General features: G+C 40.8%; 1 protein-coding gene across 2 annotated transcripts in view; it reads right to left on the bottom strand.

Annotated features, from left to right (window-relative positions):
* The window catches only part of LOC114705737 (disintegrin and metalloproteinase domain-containing protein 32-like), an 81,533-nt gene that overhangs the window by 9,937 nt on the left and 46,415 nt on the right, over positions 1–25,181 (bottom strand). For both annotated transcript variants that reach the window (XM_037211653.1, XM_028887791.2), the window contains exons 11-17: positions 21,381–21,485; positions 19,521–19,719; positions 14,902–15,010; positions 13,638–13,827; positions 11,995–12,078; positions 5,943–6,039; positions 4,537–4,693 (exon numbers count right to left, since the gene is read on the bottom strand). In XM_037211653.1, the coding sequence (XP_037067548.1) occupies positions 4,537–4,693; positions 5,943–6,039; positions 11,995–12,078; positions 13,638–13,827; positions 14,902–15,010; positions 19,521–19,719; positions 21,381–21,485 (941 nt within the window). The remainder of the gene's footprint in view (positions 1–4,536; positions 4,694–5,942; positions 6,040–11,994; positions 12,079–13,637; positions 13,828–14,901; positions 15,011–19,520; positions 19,720–21,380; positions 21,486–25,181) is intronic.

Consider the following 25,181-nt stretch of genomic DNA (forward strand, 5'->3'; position numbering starts at 1 on the left):
AGTCTCAGCCCTCTTGGCCATAGAAAACTCAACCCAAATTCCATACATATCTAACTATAAAATCTAAAGCTATGAAACACTCAGGAGAAATCTTTGTGAACTTAGGTTGGGCTCTTGTTTCTTATGTACAATACCCAAATCATGGCCTCTAAAAGAGCAAATTGGCCCATTGAATTTCATCAAGTTTAAAGCATACTTTCTGAATGATTGCTAAGAGAGTTAGAAGACAAGCCTTGGGCAGGGAAACACATTCACCAATGAAATACATGATGAAGGACTTACATCTGGAATATATAAAGAGCACTCAGACAAAAGACAATCTACTTCACAAATGACCTAAAGACAAGTAATGGAATAACAAAATGACAGATATCCTAGCTAAGATGGGCGCAGAATCTGAATAGCCATTTCTCCAAACAATACGTACAGTTAATAAATAATGAAACAACCGTTAGCATCATGACTTATGAGAAATGTACAAATAGAACCATAATGTGACAACAGTGTGTACTCATATGCTGCAGGGCACCACCTCCTAGCAAAGGTGCAGATGAGGTGAGTCTCACTGATGACTGTGAGGCAAGAGGAAGATGATGATTCAGGGAATGGGTTTGACTCTTTCTTTAGAAGTTAAACATTTGCTACCATATTACCTAGCCATCCTACTCCTGGAAATAACCCAAATGACAAAGTATATATTCACACAGACATTCACACCTCAACATCCAGCTAAAATCCACCATCATTTTACTAAAAAGTTGTAAGTGACATGAATATCCATCAATCCATAAGGAAAAGACAAAACAACAGGTACAAGATGATAACGAGTGTCCGAATCATTGTGGTGAGTGAAATAAGTCACATTAAGACAAAGAATATATGTGTTTCTACTTATACAAAAGTCTAGAACATGAAAAACAGCGTCTTTACAAAGTGAAACTGGGGAAAATCAGGTTGATACTTGTAGAAGGTTGCATTTAGATCCCTGTTTCTTACCTGGTACAGAAACCAACTCAGAACACATCAAAGACCTATGTGTAAGACCTTAAGTTCTAAGACTGTTGGAGAAAAGAGCCGTGGAAGGGCTTCAGGAAAGCGCTTCAAACATTTGTACAACACCTGCCTCTATCAAACTTTTCACAAGACCAATATAAGGCAAGCCAGGTGTAGTGGCGCATGCCTTTAATCCCAGCACTCAGGAGGCAGAGGCAGGAAGATCTCTGTGAGTTCAAGGCCAGCCTGGTCTACAAAGCGAGTCCCAGGACAACCAGGGCTGTTATACAGAGAAACCTTGTTTCAGGAAGAAAAAAAAAGACTAATACAAGTCCTTCTCAAACTCTACTAAAATACTAAAGAAGGAAGAACACTTCCCAACTCATTTTACAAGGACAACATTATCCTGATACCAAACCTAGACAAATGAATGACAAGAAAAGAAAATTACAGACCAAAGTCACTGGCTACCATACATGCTATCATGAGAGGTAAGGATGGTTCAGCAAGTGCAAGAAAAGTGTTTCACAAAATTCAACAACTGTTTATGATTTTAAAAAAAACTATTCCAGTGATTAAATATACAAGGGATGCTTCTCAACATAACAGAAGCCATACATTATAAGCCCATGGCTACATTATTATACTTGATGCAAAGTTCTCATGTTTTTTATAAGACCAGGAAGAAAACAACAGTATCACTTTCCAAGATAATATAGCCTGGGGAGTCCCTTGAGGAAGAGCAAAAACACATGGCACCCATGTTCCAGATGAAGAAGGAAGTGACCTGTTACTGTATATTTAAAATGCCAAAATCCCCTACTGAAACAAGGACAGCTTGCATTAACGAAGCTTGGCATGGTGGGGTGAGCCATACCTATAACTCTAGCACTCAGGAGATGGAAGCAGGAAGGTCATGAATACGAAGCCACCCAGAGCTATATGGCAAAACCTTGTCTTTAAGAGAGGTTTAAAGAACAAACTCAGTAAACTTGAAGAACACAAAAATCAGTTATAATTCTCTACTTAACTGTCTAAAAAAAAAAAGAAAGAAACTTACGAAAACAATCTCCATCTATACAGCCTCAATAAAAATAAAATATCTAGTAATAAACTTAACTAGGAGTCTACACACCACTGAAAACAATAGCACAATGATAGGAGGAGTTAAAGATAAGAGTAAGGATGAGAAGTATGCCAGTGTGTGGATTAGAAGAACCAACACTGTTAAAATGTCCACACTAGTGTCACGACAGGTGGCTCAACATTGAAGAGCAGTGGCTGTTCTTCAGAAGACTCAAGTTTGGTTCCCAGCACCCACATGGCAGCTCACAACTGTCTGTAACACAGCCAAAAAAAAAAAAAAAAATCTCACAGCATTTTTCACAGACTCAAAAAACGACAACCCTAATGTCCAGAGGCAACCACAAAAGACTCCAGATCAACAGTGCAATCCCAGTTCAAATGCACGAGGCTAGAAGCATTCGTCGTATTTCCCGATGCTGAGTTGACGGCACAAGGTGCGTTGTAAAAAACTGGTGCACAGATCAATGGACCGGCATAGAGGACAGAAAGAGACCCCCACGCAGTCAGCTGGCCTTAAACAAAGATGCGGAGCACAGAGCGGCACAAGTGACAGAGTCCTTCCATAAGTAGTGCTGGAAAACAGAATAACGGAGCACTTAACAGTGAAATTGGAACACCCCGCCCCCTTACACCACGCAAAATTAACTCAAAATTGATTAAAAAGAAAAAAACTTCGCAAAGACCAGAAAGCTAAAACTCCCCCAAAGAAAGCCTGAGAGGGCCTCCATTTCACCTTAGACGTGGCAATCATCCACACAGGAGGAGCACAATCCACAAACAAAAAGCCACACGAGCACTCCAAATACTGGGAAAGCACTCATGTGATAAGGCATCAGTATCCAAACACAGATCCAAAGTACGCAAGGAATCCATGCTATTTAAGAGAAAAAAAAACACCGTTAAAATCCGACTGAAGGATCTATCCCAGAAGTTAGAAGGTAGAGGCCGTCAGATCTCTGTGACTTCGGAGGCTGACCTGATCTATATGAAGAGTTCCGGGCCAGCCAGGGTGGCATAGTGAGACCCTGTCTCAAAATAAAATAAAATATGCCCGAAGGACTTGAACAAGTGTTTTTCTAAAGAAGATGCACACATTTTCAGTAACAGAAGGCCACTTCTGTTAGGATGGCTAGAAAGAGGGTGAGAAGTTCAGAGTGGGAACGGAAGAGGGAGAAAATGGAGTGCTTGCGAGGATGTAAATCAGCACATGGTACAGCTGTTGGGATTCTGCTGCCACGCCAGTTGCATGACCGCGCATGCGCAGTTCAATCGCTAAGCAAGGGGTCTTGTGTCTTGCGTCATCAGTGTGCTGTGTGATCGCCCACTGGGCGCAGCGTGGTCACGTAATCCGCGCATGTGTGGCATAGCTCCATAAGCCTACCTGCGCATGTGCGTGGGAATCTTTAAAAAAGCCAGACACAGACACCCCCTCAGACTCTTCCTCTCTCTCCTCTCTGTTCTTTCCTCCCCCCACCTCTCTCTCTCCTCTCTGCACGTACTTCTTCCCCAGGCCTGGTTCTTTTGTCTCCCCCAGCTTCCTCCTAATACAGCTCTGAGATTGGACTTTGTCGTGTCTCGTGACCTTTTCGCCCGGTAACAGAATGGCTGCTCTGGCAAATGAAAAGCACAACTACCAACCATCCCGTCCAGAAATCCTACTTTGAGGCATTCTAAAAGAATTCAGGTTGGCCCCCAAACAGATCAAGCCAATCAACTGTCTCACCTATTCAGAGGGAGGTTGGGATCTCAAAGTGGCACCTACCTCCCTTGTTTATTCAAGTTTTGTTCACAAGAGCGGAATGCCAATGGGAGGCAACTCCGCCAGCGCAGGCAGAATAACACACAAGCTGCAAGCCGGAGACAAACTTGAATTGGGGGATGGGGGGGCACCCTCTGCTATGCGAACAGCCAACACCAGACAAAAGGGGGCTTTAGTAAACTTGAACTTATGGCACCATTGAGTGCTCAAATGTAGAACATGGCCTGCTTAAAAGTCTCTGGGAAACACGCCAGAACCAACACCAGGTTACAACATTTGGAATAAATATCTGATTGGATGTGCAGAGGGTAGCACCTATGAACAACTAAGTGTCAGCAGTTTTCAGGGCAGCATGGGGAGGTGGGCAGCTGCACCAATACACATGAGGCCTTGAACTCAGATCCTCAACACCCACGTGGAAAGCTAGGCACACCTGTGACCTTGCTGCTGTCTGGGGCAGACACTGGAGGATGGCTTGGCTAACACAATGGTGACTGTGTTGTATTACCCACATTCCCAAAACCCATCATCTTTGAGAAAGTGCTCACTGACTAGAAAACCTCCCCCAGTTAGAGGAAATGTTGATATCGTGCCCAAAGTCCTAGGGAAACACAAAGCGTCATTACTTCTCCTGACTACTTATGTAGCAAAGTCCTGATGCTGCGAAAACTTAGCTTCGGAACATAAATTCAATTTACTCGCTACTCAGGGATTCCTCTTCCTTGAAAAGCCACGGTTTCAAGCCTTTCCATACTGTGAATACTAGGACTGTTGAGGTGAAAATAATTAAAGCAATGTACAAACTTAGAAGCCACTTCTTTTCTGAGTTCTTAGGAGATCCTTCCATGGTCAGATCTAAAAAGAAAAGGTACATTCCACATTAACTGGTGCAATTGACTTTCAAATGGCAACAAATTCATTAAAATAATTTTCTTTTTGCTTTTTAATCAAGGAGCATGGAAAACTAACTCTAGTACCACAATATTTGAAACTGTATCTAAAATCCTCATTAAAACGTAGAAACAAAGTTTCAGAGACTTTTAGAGTATTCTACACATTCTGGCAATTACAGTAAAGCCCCATTGTAACCCTGTGAGTGCCTGAAATCCAGTGACCTGAAGTGCAGGTTGAGTACAATGAAACCACCAAACTTGGACTTGTTAGAGGGTTCTCCATAGATCTCACCATGCTTGTCTGTCACCCTCTTTGCAAGGAAGAGATAACCAGCTTCTTGCCCCTGGGCTGTATTTATCTATACAAGATTGTGGCGCTGCATGAAGGGGCACCCGAGGGAAATTGAGAAGCTTAGCTCCAATCTTAAATCCATCGCTTGTTGACAGTGCCTACCTGAGCCTGTCAGACCCTAAGAAGAAAGGATGTGGCTTTTGGGTAGGTAGGGAAATGGGGGGCGGGATCTAGGAGCTGGGGAAGGAGAAACCAACAGAATGCACTGTGTGAAAATAAAAACTATTTTTAATTATAGAGAGTCCCATCCGGGTGTGTTAGAGCACATTTTTAATCCTAGCACTCAGGAAGCAAAGGCAAGTGGATCTCTGTGAGTTCGAGGCTAGCCTGGGCTACAGAGTGAGTTTCAGGACAGCCAGGGCTACACGGAGAAACCCTGTCTGGAAAAAAAAAAAACAGAGAGAAAGGGGGAGTTCCAAAACTACTTCCAGCTCTAATAGGTGCGTCAAGGACAGGCACCAGAGTCTGTCATGGTAGCGGCTCCACTATTATCTCTTCAGGTAGAATTTACCATTTGTTTCGTGAAGTCTACAGACTGCGTCAAACCTTGTCCTCCATGTTGTTTCTCCTTTAACAGAAACATGGTGGCTGTACCAGATGCAGTAGACATTGCCTAGAGCTGAGATCCCACACACTTTGTAAAGATGGGGAGGCAGATGGGAAACACCCCCAAATGACAGATACAGCAGCATAGAGAAACAGACAGCCCATTTCTCATTTATTTGAGAAACGTCTAATTGCCTTTTGTTTCCAAATTCTATTAGCCTCTTTTTGGGTGGCAAAATGTGGCTGCGTGTGAATGGAACTAGGTGATTTTATGATGTTTCCTCGATCGCTGTTTAAAGATATAAATACTTACCATTCTTGTTAAACCACCAGGAAGACCGGACACTCGTGCTACAGTCTGGAGGCCCGAAGCCTTCGTTACAGTGACATTCACCAAGTGAATTGCATACCTAGGATCATTTTGAGATGTGTAAATCAGTTTTTAAGATTATGAAACTGTGTGCTAGGCTGTGTGTCTACTTTTTTATCTTAGCTAAGTATGGTTATATTTATGTGATTTCAAGAGGGAATCCCACAAAGTGAATATTTGGTTCCGTAGACTAAAACTCACACATCAAAGGAAGAGATATTAAAAAGCTACATACAAAAGGAGACATACTTGGAAACTATAACATGTCGTGGCAGTGGTGGTGCATGCCTTTAATCCCAGCACTCAGGAGTCAGAGGCAGGCAGATCTCTGTGAGTTCGAGGCCAGCCTGGGCTACAGAGGAGTTCCAGGACAGACTCCAAAGCTACACAGAGAAACTCTATCTCAAAAAAAAAAAAAAAAAAAAAAAAAAAAAAAGTTTAGAGAGCAGTTTCAGAAGCAGACAGACATCAACTCTAAATCTAGTGATGTGTTAGAGGCCACCAATCCCAAGGCTGACTGGCATGTATCGTCTCCCTTCCTCAGATTCAGTGACTTCCTGTTGGCTGCTTCAGATATTGGCCTTTGCAAGCAAAGACCTAACCCTTCCCCAGGCTAATTGTGAAACATTTACTAGCAAAGACAGAAAATGTTCTTCCTGTAACTCAGCTGATGCCATCTTAACTGGATCTAAACTTCAACCTAAGAATAAGAACCTTGTTGAAAAAATAATCAGCAACTTCCACAATAATCAATTTTCTAAATGCAAAGAAATTGAGATTTGGGGCAGGGAGCCAAATGAGAATCTTGGCAACGAAAGAAAAAAAATCAAATAAAAACTGCAGTGGAAAGCACTGTCAACAGACTAGTTCAAACGGAAAAACTAATGCCGTGGACTAAAGACTGTCCCAGAGCATCTACATTCAGAGAGCACTGTATGAGGCCTCTGATATGAACAATGGGGGGCCAGAAGAAGCTGAAGGTGCAGAAAGCCTGATCAACTAAATTACAGCAGAAAATTAGCCATACGTAAAGAAGGGGTAGGCAAAGGACATTTAGAGTCACAGATAGACGGAGCCAGAAACAAAGCTTCTCTGTGCAGCATGCCAGTGGTAAGGCTGCGTGGACAGATACAAAAGATCCCTAAAGCCGAAGCCAGATAAAATGGCACAAGCCTATAATCCCCACGCTCAGAAGGCTGAGGAACAAGAGGTACAAGTTCCAGGCCAGCCTGGGCTACAAGCTAAGATCTGTCTCAAAGGATGTCCAGTGAATACTCTTTAATATCAAATGATGCATGCTGGCTAACTGAATTTAATAAAAATAAATAAATAAACAAACAGATGACTGTTCTCTGAGGATGGGGATGCTGGGGGAGGATACCATTTGCCCTGATAAACACAAATTAGTAGAAAGGGAAATATGGAAATAATGTAATGAAAAGGTGGAATGTACAGTGCCATATATGTGTATGTGTACTCTGTGTGTGTTCTAAATTATATATATATGTATATAAATGTATGTGTGTATAAAGGTGACCACAAGGTCTAAATTATATTTATATATATATTTATTATATTTATATATATTTATATATACATATATATCCTAAATTATATATATATACATATATATATTTGTATGTATGTATGTATAAAGGTGACCACAAGGCCAAATTAGAAGCAAAAAAGGAAACAATTAGTCAAAAAGACATAGTGATACCGGGCGGTGGTGGCGCACGCCTTTAATCCCAGCACTTGGGAGGCAGAGGTAGGTGGATCTCTGTGAGTTCAAGGCCAGCCTGGTCTACAAAGCGAGTTCCAGGAAAGGCGCAAAGCTACACAGAGAAACCCTGTCTCGAAAAACCAAAAAAAAAAAAAAAAAAAGACATAGTGATGGTCAATACAAATGTGCACCCTAGATCAGTTCTTCAGTTCTATAAAAGAAAGATTAGTACCTATAAAGGAATAGGTGGGTCAGATGTGATGATGATGATGGGAAATTTGAACACCCCACCCTTATCAACTTACAGACAAAAAAAAAAAACACAGAAAAATATCACTTCAGATTCAAACTTCACTATAGAATAAATTAACTCAGAAGACACACTAAACATTCAATCTGACAGAGAATTAACATTCTTCTCAGTGGATGGACAAACTTCCCCCCAAAATCACACTTTGGCAAAAAATAAAAAATAAAAATAAAAAATCAAGTCTTAACAAATGCAAAAAATAATCATTTCTTTATCTTACTAGAGAAAACTGAGAATAAAACCAGAAAGAAAGGTATGAGAAAGGCTTGAACATGAAAATTTAGCGACACCCTTTTACTTTTGTACGTTTGACCATTTTTTTAATTTTTTTTTGAGCTGAGCACCAAACCCAGGGCCTTGTGCTTGCTAGGCAAGCGCTCTACCACTCAGCTAAATCCCCAACCCTAATTCTTTCTCTCTTTTTTTTTTAAGATTTATTTATTTATTATGTATACAGTGTTCTGTCTGCATGTATCCCTGCACGCCAGAAGAGGGTGCCAAATCTCATTACAGATGGTTGTGAGCCACCATGTGGTTGCTGGGAATTGAACTCAGGTCCTCTGGAAGAGCAGTCGGTGCTCTTAACCGCTGAGCCATCTCTCCAGCTCCCATTTTTCTAATTCTTTGACAGCTTCATACATGTATATAATGAGCTGGGGGCATTTTCACCCCCTATTACCCCTCTTTTCCCATCACCTACCCCACTTCTGCTGAAACACTTCCCCCTTCCTCTTTTAATGTTGTCTTTGATCCACTGACCTTCCTTGTGGTTGCTTGAGCGAGCATGAGTTGGGGGTTATTTCCTGGAGCGTGGGCAGCGCATCAGTGGCCAGACCACTGAAGAAAATTATTTGTCTTCCTCTACCCTCTGACTAACTGCCTGTAACCCCTCAGTGAGAAGAGGGGGGGTCTCACGAAGCCCTCCCCAGCACAAATGAAAAGGTAAAGAAATCCAGTTTTGAGCAGCCAACCACAGCCGTGGTGAGTGCAATGACTGCGTGGTGTCCAGAGAACTATTTCACAGCCTCCTCCCCAAACTCGGATGCTCTTCCTACCCCTCCTCCTCAATGTTATCTGAGCCTGTGGGGAGACAGGGAGCGGGACACAGATGCCAAGCATCCTACAGTCTCTAATTCCCTGCACTCTGACCAATTATGAATCTCTGTCATAATCACTGCAAATAATAATAATAATAATAATAATAATAATAATAATAATCTTCACATACTGAAGCTGACAGGAGCATTGATCTCTGGGCGCAAATGGGTAGAGGAATGTTGCGTCCATTTGGTAAAGTGACCATAGCAACTTCGCCTTGGAGACCTATAAACTCTCCAGGCACGGGCTCTTGGCCAAGTTGACAGGACCAGGTGTGAGCTCCATCCTGTGGAGCGCGCCTCAAGTCCAGTCAGAAAGCAGTAGTTACCCCACAGTACTCAAGCGACTATTGCTCTAAATAGGCATATCTTGACAAGCAGGTCATTTTTTATAGCCCATGGGGTACACACGTGGGTGGACCACTGCTGAATTTTCTCCATCAGCAGCTTGCCAGCACTTCCCAGCATTATGAAAGCTAGACGACATGGAGAAAACATCAGCTTCTATTCATTTTGATTCCTCAATGCCTTGCAACCAAAGTGTGAGGTAACCTGCAACAATAGTGTCCTATGTTCTTGTGCTGGTGGGCAACCAGGGATACCAAGCATAGCCTGCAAGGTTTTGGGGGTGCTCTGGAAACTCCCTGAGAAACAGCTCACAGGGAGGTATCCCATACCTAGTACTAGGATTTTCATTTGATAACTTCTGGCCTCTTGGGAAAACATTGTCCATCTATCCAAGAAAACAGGCAGCAGGAAATACTGGCAAGGATGCAGAGTAGAACATGAGCCCTTCTATACGATTGCTAAGCAACTTTCATATTATCCAGCTGCATCACCTCTGGATGCACGGCCTCAAAGAATCAAAGACAGCTTCCAACAGAGATAACTGCATGCTTATACTAACTGTAGCATAGTCACAACAGCCAAATTATGAAATTAGCCTCCATGAGTACCAGTGGGTGAACAAATAGAGGATTACATCTATGTGGAATCTCAGTCAGAAAGAAGAATGAAACTATATCATTTGTACAAAATGGATCTAACTGTGGGTTGTCATGCTCTGTGAAACTAGCCAGGCTCAGAAGATGTACCCACTGCAGCAGGAGATCAATGATGACATTCAATTTTCTCCCTTGTCATCAGTCCCAGACCCCAACCTGTGGCATGGAGCCACCCACACTGGGGGCGGGGTGGGGGGGGGAAGTATTCCTGCCTCAGTTAAAACTTTCTTCAAACACCTTCACAGATAAACCATGGTGTATCTCCAGGTGATCCCAGCTCTCCTCCGGCAGACGGTGAAGATTAATCATCACAAGTTCCCTTTTCTCGGCATTGGTGACAGCGCTGGTTACTTTTGGCCTTTCTGAGGACAGCCATTCTTATTGGGGTGAGATTCCACGTTGTTGTTTAGTTTTGCACTTCCTTGATAACTAATGGCAGCGAGCAATTTTTTTTTTCAGACATTTGCTGCCTATTCATATTGCTTCTTTGGAGAAGTATGTGTTCAGAAACATTGTAAAGTCAGTAAAAGCTCTGGGGCTGCTGGTAGGAAAAAGAAGCGTAGCTAAGCCGAGCACAGAGTTTTAGAAGAGTGAACACTGTGTGGTGAATCAATAATGAATGCCATCCAATGTTCATTAAAGCCCACAGATGCAAGGCACTGAGTGTTTCCAAGATGCTAATGCTAAACACTAGACTTTGGGTGACAATAACCTGTTGAAGTCTATCACCAGTTATAATGAATTCAACACTGTGCCTGTGTGACACTGACCATGGTGGGCAGGGGAGTTGAACTTGCCACTCAGCTTTTCTGTAAGCATAGAGATGTGCTTTCCTGTAAGTACAAAGACGAATTTTCAAGAGAGAGGCAAAACCGACATTCTTATGAACCCACAGACTCGCAAACAGGAGACTTAAATCCTTGCGGTGAACAGGCAGGCTACTTAGGTTCTTAAGGCCCTTGGAAAAGTGCCTCCACTGTAACAGGATTTTTTAAAGTCATAGTCAATTGGACTTTAACCAAAAACGTTTTCTAACACTAATTATAGAAGTTGAATTTGAAGAAGCAAAGTGCTAGAGAGGTCCACAGAAATCCACAAAGATACCCCAACAATAGACTACTAGCAATGGTTGAGAGACAGCCCAAACTGACCTACTCTGGTGATAGGATGGCCAAACATCCTAATTGTCGTGCTAGAAATCTCATCCAATGACTGAGGGAACCAGATGCAGAGATCCACAGCCAGACCCCAGGTGGAGCTCCAGGAGTCCAATTGGCGAGAAAGAGGAGGTTTTGTATGAGCAAGAATTGTTGAGACCAAGATTGGAAAAAGCACAGGGACAAATAGCCAAATGAATGGAAACACATGAACTATGAACCAGTAGCTGAGGAGCCCCCGACTGGATCAGGCCCTCTGAATGGGTGAGACAGTTGATTGACTTGATCTGTTTGGGAGGCATCCAGGCAGTGGGACCTGGTCCTGTCCTCAGTGCATGAGCTGGCTGTTTGGAACCTGGGGCTTATGCAGGGGCACTTGGCTCAGCCTGGGAGGAGGGGACTGGACCTGCCTGGACTGAATCTACCAGGTTGAACTCAATCCTAAGGGGAGTCTTTGCCCTGGAGGAGATGGGAATAGGGGGTGGGTTGGGGGGAGGGCAGAGGAGGGGTGGGGGGCGGGGAGAGCAAGGGAATCCGTGGCTGATATGTAAAATTAAATTAAATTATAAAATAAAAAAAAGAAGTTGAGTTTGACTGCTCATTTCAGCTCCCAGGTGTCAATAGGCCTTGGCACACTGTGGACATCAGATGAGACCAATAAATTACTGATGCTGAGAAACACCCAGAAACATGTGGCTACTTACTCCATTTCCATTGCACTTGCTTGAACATGTGCTCGACTGATTCTTAAGAAATCTTGTTTCTACACATATATTATTTAAACAAATCTAAAGAAAATAGAAAGAAGTTTCCAATTCAGAGGGCTCCAGCCATCTTAGCACTGTAATTAAAAATTTAATATCAAAACCATAACTATTTGCTGCTACAAATTTGAGTCTAGTAATTTTACAGCATTCCTCAAATGTTGATGTCAAATTTTTGCTAGTTTAAAAAATAATATAAAACAATAATATGTAATATATATATATATATATAAATATATAATATATATATATATATATTGGTTTTTCATGACAGGGTTTCTCTGTGTAACAGCTCTGGCTGTCCTGGAACTCATTCTGTGGGCTAGGCTGTCCTAGAACTCACAGAGATCTGCCTGTCTCTGCCTCCCGAGTGCTGGGATAAAAGGCATGTGCCACCACCGCCCATAAAATGTTTTTTAAATTCTATTGAGATTTGATTTTTTGACCAGTGTGATATTTAGGAATATGTTTGCTAATCACTGAGTCTTTGGAGATTATCCAAAGTGGTCTAAAGACTTGGGGTGATAATGGTGTGTCACTGTAGGCTCATCAGTTATAACAAAAGCACCATTGTGATGTGAGTGGTAGAGAGTTAAGATATAGGAAGAAACATAAAAACCACACTTCCACTCAAATGTTGCTGAGAATCTAAGCCTAAAATATAAGGGCTGGTATTTTAAATCACCCTCAGGTGGTCCAGTAAGTAGGTAGCTTTAATAAAATATGACATGTTTCCACACAAACACAGATGTGGTCAGAAATTAAATGAGATTTTGAGGTAAATTCATTCCCTTTCTATTTTCTACAGGTTTGAGTTGGGGTCATGGATGCAAATTAAAAATATAATAACCAATTCTGGGTGGTAGTGGTGCACACCTTTAATCCCAGCACTCGGGAGGCAAAGGCAGGTGGATCTCTGTGAGTTCAAGGCCAGCCTGGGCTACAGAGTGAGTTCCAGGAAAGCGTGCAAAGCTACACAGAGAAACCCTGTCCCAAAAAAACAAAAAAAAAATGTTTATATATATATATATATATATATATATATATATATATATATATATCCAAATTACACTTAGCTCAAACTATGTGCTAGGCACTATTCTGTCCATATTATGTAATCTCCTTCAGTCTCCACCATAGCCCTCTAGAGTAAATGCTGTTATTATCCCCAAAATTACTTATTCTAGAAACATCTCACATTGTTCAGGTAACTGGTAAAATGTCCCATAATCATTGTAAGCATCCTAACTTCAAGGGTAGCCTAATTCACTGAGCCACAAAGACTAAATGAATTCCTTCTCAGTGATGGTCCATGCTATAAAGTACTTAAGCACAATCTATTCCTAAACGTTTTTTTTTTTTGTCTCTTCTCTAGCCATCACTCATGACGCTGAAGTTCTAGAAGAATGAAACATTTGTATTTCTCTATTACGAGCTAAACATGAGTTAAAATGCATTCATTTCTCCCTCCAAACATTTAGGGTTACACAGAGCAAATCAAAATTGAATACTTTAATATGAAAATGCTAACCAAAATAATAAATGAAGCTAGATTTTTAAGAAACTGGTTGTAAGTGACTTACCCTGTCAAGGTCACATACAGAGCCACTAATGACCTTGAGTGGATCTTCTCTGACACTCGATCCAAAGTCCACAGAGATACATACTTGGTCCCGTACAAAAGCATAAATCACAGAAGCAGTGCTGCTATTAGGTGGGTTATATGGAGTTTGTTTGGGGTAAGTACAAATTAATCTCCCACATATGAGATTTCTGAAAATATAAAAATGATTAGTACATATTAGGTGGTTATTAGAAATGTAATTGCTTTGATTAAAAATCATGACTATTTATGCCAACATAGAGAATATAATGTGTTTGTATAAATATTTAAGGGAGAAAGTTTAAACCCACTGATATAAAGTATTCATTATTACTCACAGTCTTTTGTTTATTCTGTGGATTATATATTTACTGTCAGGTAACCAATTAGCGACAGAGAATAATGAATAAATTTGATAGATGTACCCTCAAGGACCTTACTGATTTGAAACATGATTTTAAAAATCTGACCATAAATAATAAGTCCCTATAGAAATTAGGGTGGTTTTCTAGTTTTCCAGTTCCAGAAAGCTCTGTAGACATTATAGAGCCAAAGTTTACAAGTTAGTTTTAATCAGGAAGCATAAATAAGCCAAGGCCATGGTGTGTTTAAGAACCTACAAATGGCAAGTGTGTGTGTGTGTGTGTGTGTGTGTGTGTGTGTGTGTGTATGCATCTGTGTGTGAGCATATGTATGTTTGTATGTATAAGGGTGTGTGTGTATGTGTGTCTCTGTGTGTGTCTCTCTCTCTCTGTGTGTGTGTGTGTGTGTGTGTGTGTGTGTGTGTGTGTGTATGCTGCCAACTATTATTTAACCCAGGATCTAGTACATAGCAGGGTCTTAATAAATATTTTTACTAAACTCATGAACAAAATATGAAAAGGCTCTCTCTGAGGACGCACAAGAAATTGAGCTTGATTTTATACTACACATGGAGTAGTAAAGCATCATGGGGATCATTTTTATAAGAAAAAAGCCAGTAGCTTTGAAGGGAAAGGCTCTGTGGGCACTGTGAGTATGCTTTAGATTAGATTTGGGGGCTGAATGATCACCCACAGATAAAAGCTTTGTGTGCTATCTTGTAGCAGAACCATGTCCAGGCCTGGGCCTTTGTTCAGGCTTCAGACTCACTGCCATGCAAATTGGGTACTTGGAGCAACTGGTATTCATGGTATATACTAAAGAGAAAAGCTAAATAAAAAAAGAATATAGCATAGAAAGTATCGTTGCTTGATGTAGCCCACCTCCATCCACAGAATATGTATCTGTTTTGCCGATCTTTACCACAGTTGCCAAACCGATCAGTTTGACCCTGGATTTCTTCATAGCAAGAAAATGGAGCATTCCGTGAACCTGTCAAAATTAGAAATATATTTAGATCGGAATATATATTTATGTTCCTCCATGTCCTCATACACCATATTTCCTTTACTTCTGTAGCCATTATTACCCAACTCAAAAGGTTTCCTAGTAAGCTGTAAGAACAGAGAAAGAACTAAGAGAAAGGAGGTGTTCATGACTATAACTTGATGCTGCTTTGCTACCCTGTATTCATTTCTATAACACAAACTACAAGAGAAGGAAGAGTTGTAGATGTGTGGACAGAGGAGGGGCTTTGTCAAAGAAAGCAAAAAAAAAAAAAGGTACCATTACTTAATGGGAGGAAAGACTTCCCAAATGACTCATTGCTGAAGGTGTTGCCCTGGGTATTGTATGAAATCATGGAAGAGTAACTGCATCACAAGTATCCTCGATCAGGGGACTAATCCACTGATAGATTGGTAACCTAGGGGGCATTAACAGGAGGTGCCAGAAAATAGGAGATGGGTTAGGTTCCAAAGCATAGGAGGTAAGTTGGTTGGTTTTAATGTCAATGTGACAATATAGAGTAGTATGGAAACAGTGTCTCAGTGAAGGATTGTCTAGATCAGGTTGGCCTGTGGGCATGTCTGTGTGAGATTTGATGTGGAAAGACCCAGCCCACCATGGGTGGCGTTAGTCCCTAAGCTTGAGTCCAGAACTGTCTAAGTACAGAAACAGGCCTAAGCAGAGGAAGCATGCATCATTCATTTTCTCTGCCCTTGACAGGAGATGTGATGTGACCAGCCAGCTGTCTCAAACAACTCACATTTTTCTGAAATGACAGGGTGTAACCTGGAATCAGAAACTCTCATAAACCCTTTCTCCCCCAAGTAGTTTTAGGTAGGGTATTTCATCTTAGCAACCAGAAATGAAACTTGTAGAGAGAGGATGTTTTATACACCCTTCCCCATTAGCATTAGAGACTCGTCATTTTTAGGGCTGGAGAGATGGCTCAGCCGTTAAAGGCTAGGCTCACAACCAAAAATATGAGACTCATTTTTAATCCAACTTAGTTTCCCAGAGTGAGACTGAGTCATTAAAAGGAAAGCATTTTGCAAATGTGAAGTCATCTGACTTTAAGGCAAATGTTGCCTTAAAAATCTGGGATGTTTACCAAGCCTCCTAAGTAATAGAAATTGCCTATTCAGGAATGAGATACTGTATTTCTGGTCTCTGTGCTATATTATCAAGTCCTATGAAATGTAATCAAATAATGGATGCATTTTAATAGATTGCTACTCATAGAGGGTACCAGGGTAATAAAATAGTGCATAAATATTTTATTTACAAATAAACAAAATAAAATATTGGGTTATTATGGTCAACAATGAGGCAATGCTTCAAATATACCACGAAACAGCAAAGGGTTTGACATTGCCTTCCCTGACAACTATCAGAGATAATTAAACACAGTAGGCCATTCATCCCACCTCAGCTGAGACAAAGAGCCCAAAGAAATGTTAGCTTTCTTACCTGACATAGAACTGATCTTGCCTTTGACTAATAGAATTTCAGCTTAATATCTCAAGCCAAACTGTTTTATCCCTGCACTCCTTATTTCATACCATTAGCTAGTCAGATGATGAGGCCAAACTTAGAAATGGTCCTTGAGGCCATTTCCCCCTCACCAGCTACCTCCATCTCCTAATTGGAGTCTTCTTGACAATGCCTCATAAGTACAGCCTAAGTGTGGTCACATCTCATATTTTCTACTGTATTAATTGCCAGTGGTTCCCACCATGCTATCTACAATGACCTACAAAATACAACTACAATGATCTTTTTTCAACCAAAACCATAGTTTTGGTCTCTTACTTAAATATCTCAACTGGTTTATCATTACACTAAAAAAAAAAAAAAATCTGATCCCAATACACTACATTTCAGTCATACTCCCTACCTGGACTTACGTCAACAGTTCTCAACCTGTGTGTCACAACCATGGGAAAACACTGTTTCTGACAGTCTTGGGAACAGAGACACGCCACAATGTAGCAAAATTACAGTTATGAAGCAGCAATAAAAAATAAATGTATAGCTGGGATTCCCCAAGATTGTCAGAAATACGTGTTTTCCAATGGTCATGACCCACATCAGCATCCATACTCCATGAAGTGCTAAAACATTGGCTCTGTTTTTCTCTCGCTGGAATACTCTTTCCAAGCCATGTCTTGACTGGCTCCTTCTCACTGTTCCCATTTGTTTCTGAAGCTTCATTTCCTCAGACAAACATGCCTGGGCATTGCACCTGTAGCAGCTGGATTTAGTCCTGCCACCCTGCTTGTGGCTTTGCACTATTTGATCACTCAAATATTTTTGTTAACATAACTCATGTCATTATGCATTTGTTATTTGATTCATTTTTGTGTCTGTCCATAAATTTTTTTGTTTGTCTGAAGCCCTCCCACATTGGAATTTAAGCTCCATAAGAATAGAAATCCTTATCTCAACATTGTTGTTCACACCCAATTTTTGCCTACATTCTCAAAAGAAGTCTACTTCCACCCAATTAAGATGCTAAATAAATATTTACATAATTAATAAGGGCCATAAATAATCAACTAGCACCAAACACTGGTTGGACTGTCAACCATGTCCATTCTCTTTCATATGAATTTGACAATCAAAACCAGGACTTCAAATATGAACATATCTGTTCTATTAAAAACTATAGAGACCTTTTTGTTTTTGGTTGTAAGCCTAGCCTTTAATGGCTGAGCCATCTCCCTAGCCCTAGATGTATTTTTTAAGCATAATATTTGAAATAAACTCTTCATGGTCTTTCCAATAATTTTTCCAATTCATCCTACAGAAAGTCATTTTAGCCCAACTGAAGGGTTATTAAGCCAACAGCATTCAAAGACTTTGCAGAGGGAACCAAGGGAAAATTTCCATGGAAAGATAGGGGTTTCCCTTCATAGTAATCCAAAAAGTAACCAATAGTTTTCTAGTTGATCATGTGTCAGAACAATCATCTTGTGCACAGTGATGGATTGTGTTCCCCTACTCTTGGCTGTACTGCAATCTGTCTTCTCCTTCATGCTTGATTGCTTAAATGTTTAGGTGTTCTGACACGAACTGCACATAAATTGACACTATATCTTCTTGATAAGGTGACTTCTTTATCATTATATAATAAAAATGTCTTCATGTCCCATCTCTTCATATCAATGTATGGATAGACCCTTAAAACTGTAGTAAGTCTCTTGTGTAGAGCAAACTCCTATTCAGGATCTGGAGGACAAACAAAAAGCTACAACTTCAGTTGCCAGGGAGTTGGCTGGTTTGCTGGGAGTGTATTTCAAGTGCCTAAGATGTAGATATGTGTGCAATGGCTACACAGCTGGGATCCATAGCTTAAAGCAGGGCCCAAGGAAGCATTAGTCTTTATCTACAGTACTTGCCAAGTTTGAGGGATATACAATGTGGGGTCTAAACCACTAGCAAGGGTGGAGAAGTCACAGAACCGAGGTCTGTAGTATGGATCTGTGAGAGGGCACATGGTTTCAGGGCCAGGGGTTCAGCTGGATCTGAAAGTGGTTGCCCCTCCATTCTAGAAGCTGTGTGACAGGAGCTACTTCTTGGCAATGTGGAGAGACGCACTATTGCATTTCCATTTTCAGACAGGTTTGGAAAAGATGGGCTGTTGGTGGCTGAACTGGCAAGAGGTCCCACTGGCTTCCAGAGAGCAAACCAATGGAAGTCATAAGTACTTTTAATATTGTTCAACATCACTAATCATCAAGCAAATATGAAAGAATAATCAAAGTGAACTATTGCCTCACGAATGTTGGAGTGAGTGTCGAAAAAGACAAAAGTTAACAAACATTCATAAGCATGGCGGGGAATAGGAGTGCTCGGCCATTGGTGATAGGGACAGGAGCACTCAGCCACTGGCGATAGGGATAGGAGCACTCGGCCATTGGCGAGAGGGAAGGAGCACTCGGCCATTGGCGATAGGGATAGGAGAACTCGGCCATTGGCGATAGGGACAGGAGCACTCGGCCACTGGTGATAGATATAGGAGCACTTGGCCATTGGCGATAGGGACAGGAGCACTCGGCCATTGGCGATAGGGACAGGAGCACTTGGCCATTGGCGATAGGGATAGGAGAACTCGGCCATTGGCGACAGAAGTATAAGCTGGTACAGAATCTACTGAAAACAGTATGGAGCTTCTTTAAGAACTCAATACAGAATTATCTCAAGATTCAGAATTCCACCTTTGTGTACTCAAGGAAAACAAAAGCATTTTCTCAAAGAGATACATGCATTTCCAGGCTTATGATTACATGCTTCACAACTGTCAAGATTTTGAAACAACCTAAAGGTTCATTAACAAATTAAAGAATAATTAATAGGTTAAGGATAATTTGTAAAAGATAGATATATATGGATGGATAGATAGATAGATAGATGATAGATGATAGATAGAGAGAGAGAGAGAGAGAGAGACAGACAGACAGACAGACAGGGGACTTAGATGGAACAAAAAATTTACCTTCTCCATATATCGCCTCACAGCGTTTATCCATGTCAGGACAGTCTCCATCAAAACAGATAAACCCACCTGCCTTGCAAGTGTGCCCATTGTGTATAGTTATATCAGGTGGACAAGCTCCTGAGCTCCCATTGCAGACTTCAGCAATATCACAATCTGGATGCTTTGGGGGCCTACATTCTTGGTTTTGTTCTACAAACTAACAGGAAAAAATATTTTATATATAACAATACTGTGTTCACAAGTATTTCAAACAATATTGATCGTGTATGTGTTCTTTTGATTCTTTGGTTGTGTTCCAGTCTCTTAGTATATATACATCACTATGCTATTCATTTCAAAATGAATGGAATGTATGAAAAGGAGAGATAAGGCACAGATATATAAGCAATGGTATAACAAAAAAAAAAAAAGGTGATATGTGGTCAGCGAGGAGAGTGCTTGCTGTCAAGCATGAAAATGAGTTCATATTCCCAGAACTCACACAAAAGCTGGGCATGGCAGTGTGCACCAGCACTCTTAGTGTGTGTGGGGGGGGGGGGTCAAACAAGAAGATTCCAAGGTTCATGCGCCAGTCAGTCTGGCTGAAATAGCAAGCTTTGAGCTGAGAAAGAGACACAGGTCAAAGAAATAAGGTGGAGACACAATAGAGGAAAGCCATCCTACTGTCAACATCTGGCTCCCACACAGGCCATGTCACCCACACAGGCCCGTATACGCACACGCACGCACGCACGCACGCACGCACGCAAGCACGAATGCGCACACACATACAGAAGTTTTGTGCTTTCACTCAAGGGAGCAAGGACCACTGTTAGCCTCGGAAATCAGTCTTGTAGAGTGAAAATAGTTTAGTTAAGTCAATTTCAAAAAAATATAAATGCTTATACCACAATTCACAATTGTGGAATACTTATCAATTCTACTACAAATGTAAACAAATCACTGAGTGTAGGGGGCAGGTGACTGGTCGTTGAAGAAGCACTGAAGCATGGGAATTTTTGAGAAAGGAATCCAAGTATAACCTTTCTGCTACATTATAACGTTCCATACAGGAATCTTAAAGGAACATCTATCTCATACTTCTTAGTGATTATTTTCATTTGACACTAAAAAAAAAAAAAGGCACAGAAGATAAATATAGCCATACTATGGGTTTCTAGAAAGAAACTATAGCTGTGTCAATTGAGAACAACTGAAGAAAATAGCATGAATGGCAGGTAGTTCAGTCATGGTAGTCTCACATGGGAAACTCACTGTAACACACGTGGGAAGACCTGGAAAGTGAAATGGATTAACCATCACCATGGGATCCTTCGGGAATAAAATTGTCTGTGAATGAGAAGTCCATACTTCAGTTTAAAAAAAAAAAAACAAAAACATATAATTCTATTTGGAAAAATGTTAGCTGGCCCTAGTAGTACAGTCTTGTAATCCCAGGGTTTGGGGAGACTGAGGCAGAAGTATTGTAAATGCAAGGACAATCAGGGTTACAGAATGAGCTAAAGCAAAGTATGGGTCAAACAGAGAAAGTACCACACACACACACACACACACACAACAAAAAAAAAAAAAAAAAAAAAAAAAAAAAAAAAAAAACAGGGGTCACTCCAAGTTATTAAAGTAGTGATAGTAGACAGAGACTGTAACGCTGAAGAAAACATCACAAAGTGAGAAATTGAATCCTCAATTATCTTTTTCTTTACTTAAAAGGTACTTTGCTACACAGAGAAACCCTGTCTCAAAAAAACAAAAAAAAGAAAGGTACTTTGTTTTCATCTAAAACTGTAGTCATAAGTCAATGCATCCTCTGTATAATTCAGCGTGTGCTTATAGAATGTAACTAGACTTAAATCTTACGTTACAGTCTTGGCAGCAGGTTTGTGAGGGAGACATGCTGTCACAAGCATTGCCTTGCTTCAGAACACAAGTTGTCGGTTCACAACAGCTATCAGGACCACATTGCTGCAAAGGAAGATACACAACAGTGACCAAGACTTGATCGAGAGCCATGATCTAGGAGATATTAACAATGGCAGCGTGCACAGATATTAGCATCCATAAACACAAGGCTTAATGGGGTCTTAGTAGAGTAACTGATACCTGCTTTCCCTCCCAATCCAATTAGAAGCCATAGAAAAAATGCAGGAAATGACTTTTTACAGAAATTAGATACAACAGGGAAAAGAAGAACCACAAATCACTACAGAAGAAAACCAAAGAAATGAATGGGAGGTGTTTTCCAGAAAAGACCATGGTGATCACGATGACTTAAAAAGACAAGATAGTCCCCCTAACCCACTGCCATCTGCAACTCTTGAAGCTAGTTCCAGACCCATGGGATGCAAACCCTCTTTCTTTGTAATCCCCTTTGCCAGGCTTCTTCCCTTTCCCATTCCCCCTACGCTGCCTCTGTTTCCCCCTTGCATGTGGCCATCTCCAGCTGCATAGGCCTGGGTCTTCTCGGGTGGCCTTTTTACCTGCTTTGTTCAAAAGCAGCTACCTTTGAATGTTGCCACACTTCTTCCTTCTCCCATCCTTCCCTCTTTCCATGGTCATCTTAGCACTCACGGGCCCACTTCCAGACCTATGGTTTCAGAGTAGATTTTGCCTGGTCCAGTTGACTTATCCACCAGCTTTACCTGATCTAGCTCAGATCATGTAGTTCCTGTATTGGACTACTCTAAGGAAAGCCTGATTATCACATCAGAAAGACAACCATAGAAAGAAGTTGACATGCCCAGGTCAAACCACAAAAACAAAAACGACATGAATAGCCAAAACAGCTCCCAACATACCCAGTAGTCCTTAAAAGTGGTATCGATAAGAACAACCTAGATGAACCACGGGACACAGAAATTAAGAGAATCATATACCTTATCAAATAATTTAAAATTTTAAAGTAGACATGAACAATCACTTCACTGAACTCCAAGGGGATAACAAGAAACCCTGAGTGATGCCCAAGAAAATACAAATACATAGCTGAATGAAATTAAGGTAACTCAGAATTTGAACGTTGAATTCAATAAGGAGACAGAAAAGTCTACCCCCACCCATTGCAGCCCCAGTTTCAGGTCAGCAGGCAAGACTTCTGCAGGCAGGCCAGCCTACCACCACTCCCCATTGTAATCTACAAGCCCCACTCCATCCCCTAGACCCATTCATCCCCCTGAGACCACAGCTCCTCCCTGAGACACAGACTCTGCCAGCTCCAATTGGACCAAGCAGTGAGAGACTGTTCTCCCAGCTGGTCATCCCAGTCTCTAGGCCCTAGGCCTCAAAGCACAACCCATGCTCCCCCAACCTCACTACTGCAGCCCCAGTTGCAGGCCAGCAGGCAAGACTCCTGTGGGCAGGCCTTTGCACCCCCCACCATTGGATCCTGCAATCTATAAGTCCCACTCCATCCCCAAAATCTACCCATCGCCCAAGACCCCAGCAGCTCCCTGAGACAAAGACTGCCAGGCCTAATTGGACCAAGAAGTGTTCCCTGAGACACAGACACCACTTGCACTAATTGGAGGAAGAGATAGATGAGTAGATGCCAGTGCAAGAACACATTCAACAATCTAAAGAGCAATATGGCACCACCAGAACCTAGCAGTTCTACAACAAGACCTGTACATCCCAATGCAGATGAAGTAGAAGAAAATAACCTTAAAAAATAACTTTATGAAGATAATAGAGGCCTTTAAAGAGGAAATGAAAAATTCCCTTCAAGAAATTGAGGGGAAAAAACAAACAAAAAATTGGAAGAAATCAATAAATCCCTCAAAGAAAGCCAAGAAAAAGCAATCAAACAGGTAAAGGAAACAGTTCAAGACTTGAAAACTGAAATCAAGACAATAAAGAAAACACAAACTGAGGAAATGCTAGAAATGGAAAATCTGAGTAAACGAACAGGAACTACAGATGCAAGCATAACCAACAGAATGCAAGAAATGGAAGAGAGATTCTCTGGCATTGAAGATACGATAGAGGAAATAGATTCATCAGTCAAAGAAAACATTAAAGCCAACAAATCATGGCACAAAACAGCTGGGAAATCTGGAACATCACAAAAAACTAAGAATAATAGGGATAGAAGAAGGAAAAGAATACCAATTTAAAGGCAAAGAAAATATATTCAACAAAATTACAGAAGGTAACTTTCCCATCCTAAAGAAGAAAATGCTTATGAAGATACAAGAAACTTACAGAACACTAACTAGACTAGATCCAAAAAAAAAAAGTTCCCTCACATATAATAATCAAACCACTAAACACAGAGAATAGAGAAAGAATGTTAAGAACTGCAAAGGAAAAAAGCCAAGTAACTTACAAAGGTAGAACCATCAGAATAACACCCAACTTCTCAATGGAGACTCTGAAAGTCAGAAGGTCCTGGACAGATGTTATACAAACACAAAGAGACCACAGATACCAGCCCAGACTAAGATGCCCAGCTAAACTTTTAATCACCATAGATGGAGTAAACAAGATATTCCATGACAAAACCAAATTTAAACAATACCTATCCACAAATTCAGCCCTACAGAAAGCACTACAAGGAAAAATCCAACCTAAGGAAGTTAGATGAAGCCATGAAAACAGGCAATAGGTAATCCCACACCAACAAATCCCAAAGAAGGGAAACATACACACACAACCACCAAAAAATAACAGGAATTAATAATCACTGGTTATTAATAATCACTTAATATCAGTGGACTCAATTCACCTATAAAAAGACACAAGCTAACAGAATGGATATGAAAACAGGAACCATCCTTCTGCTGCATGCAAGAAACACACCTCAACTTCAAAGACAGACACTACCTCAGAGTAAAGGGTTGGGAAAAGATTTTCCAGTCAAATGGACCTAAGAAGCAAGCTGGTATAGCTATCCTCATATCTAACAAAATAGACTTCAAAACTAAAATTACTCAAAAGAGATCAAGAAGGATATTACATATTCATCACAGGAAAAATCCCTCAAGATGAAGTCTCAATTCTGAACATTTATGCCCCAAATACAAGGGCACCCACATTTGTTAAAAAAAAAAAAAGAAAGAAATATTACTAAAGCTTAAATGCTTAAATCACACATCAAACCCCACACTTAATAGTGGGAGACTTCAACACCCCACTCTCATCAATGGACAGGTCTGCCAGACAGAAACTAAACAGGGAAATAAGGGAATTAACAGGTGTTATGACTCAAATGGACTTAACAGACATCTATAGAACATTTTACCCAAACACAAAAGAATACCTTCTTCTCAGCACCTCATGGAACCTTCTCTAAAACTGACCATATACTCAGTCACAAAGCAAATCTCAACAGATACAAAATAAACTGGAATAACCTCCTGTATTTTATTGGATCATCATGGCTTAAAGTTAGAATTTAACAACAATTCAATTTACAGAAAGCCTACAAACTCATGGACACTGAATAATGCTCAACTGAGACACCAATGGGTCAAGGAAGAAATAAAGAAAGAAATTAAAGACTTCCCAGAATTCAATGAAAATGAATTACAACATACCCAAACTTATGGGACACTATGAAAGCAGTGCTAAGAGGAAAATTCATAGCACTAGATACCTACATAAAGAAGTTGGAGAAATCTCACACTATTGACTTAGCAGCACACCTGAAAGCTCTAGAACAAA

This window comes from Peromyscus leucopus, chromosome 17, assembly GCF_004664715.2.
Source record: "Peromyscus leucopus breed LL Stock chromosome 17, UCI_PerLeu_2.1, whole genome shotgun sequence".
NCBI classification, from domain to species: domain Eukaryota; kingdom Metazoa; phylum Chordata; class Mammalia; order Rodentia; family Cricetidae; genus Peromyscus; species Peromyscus leucopus.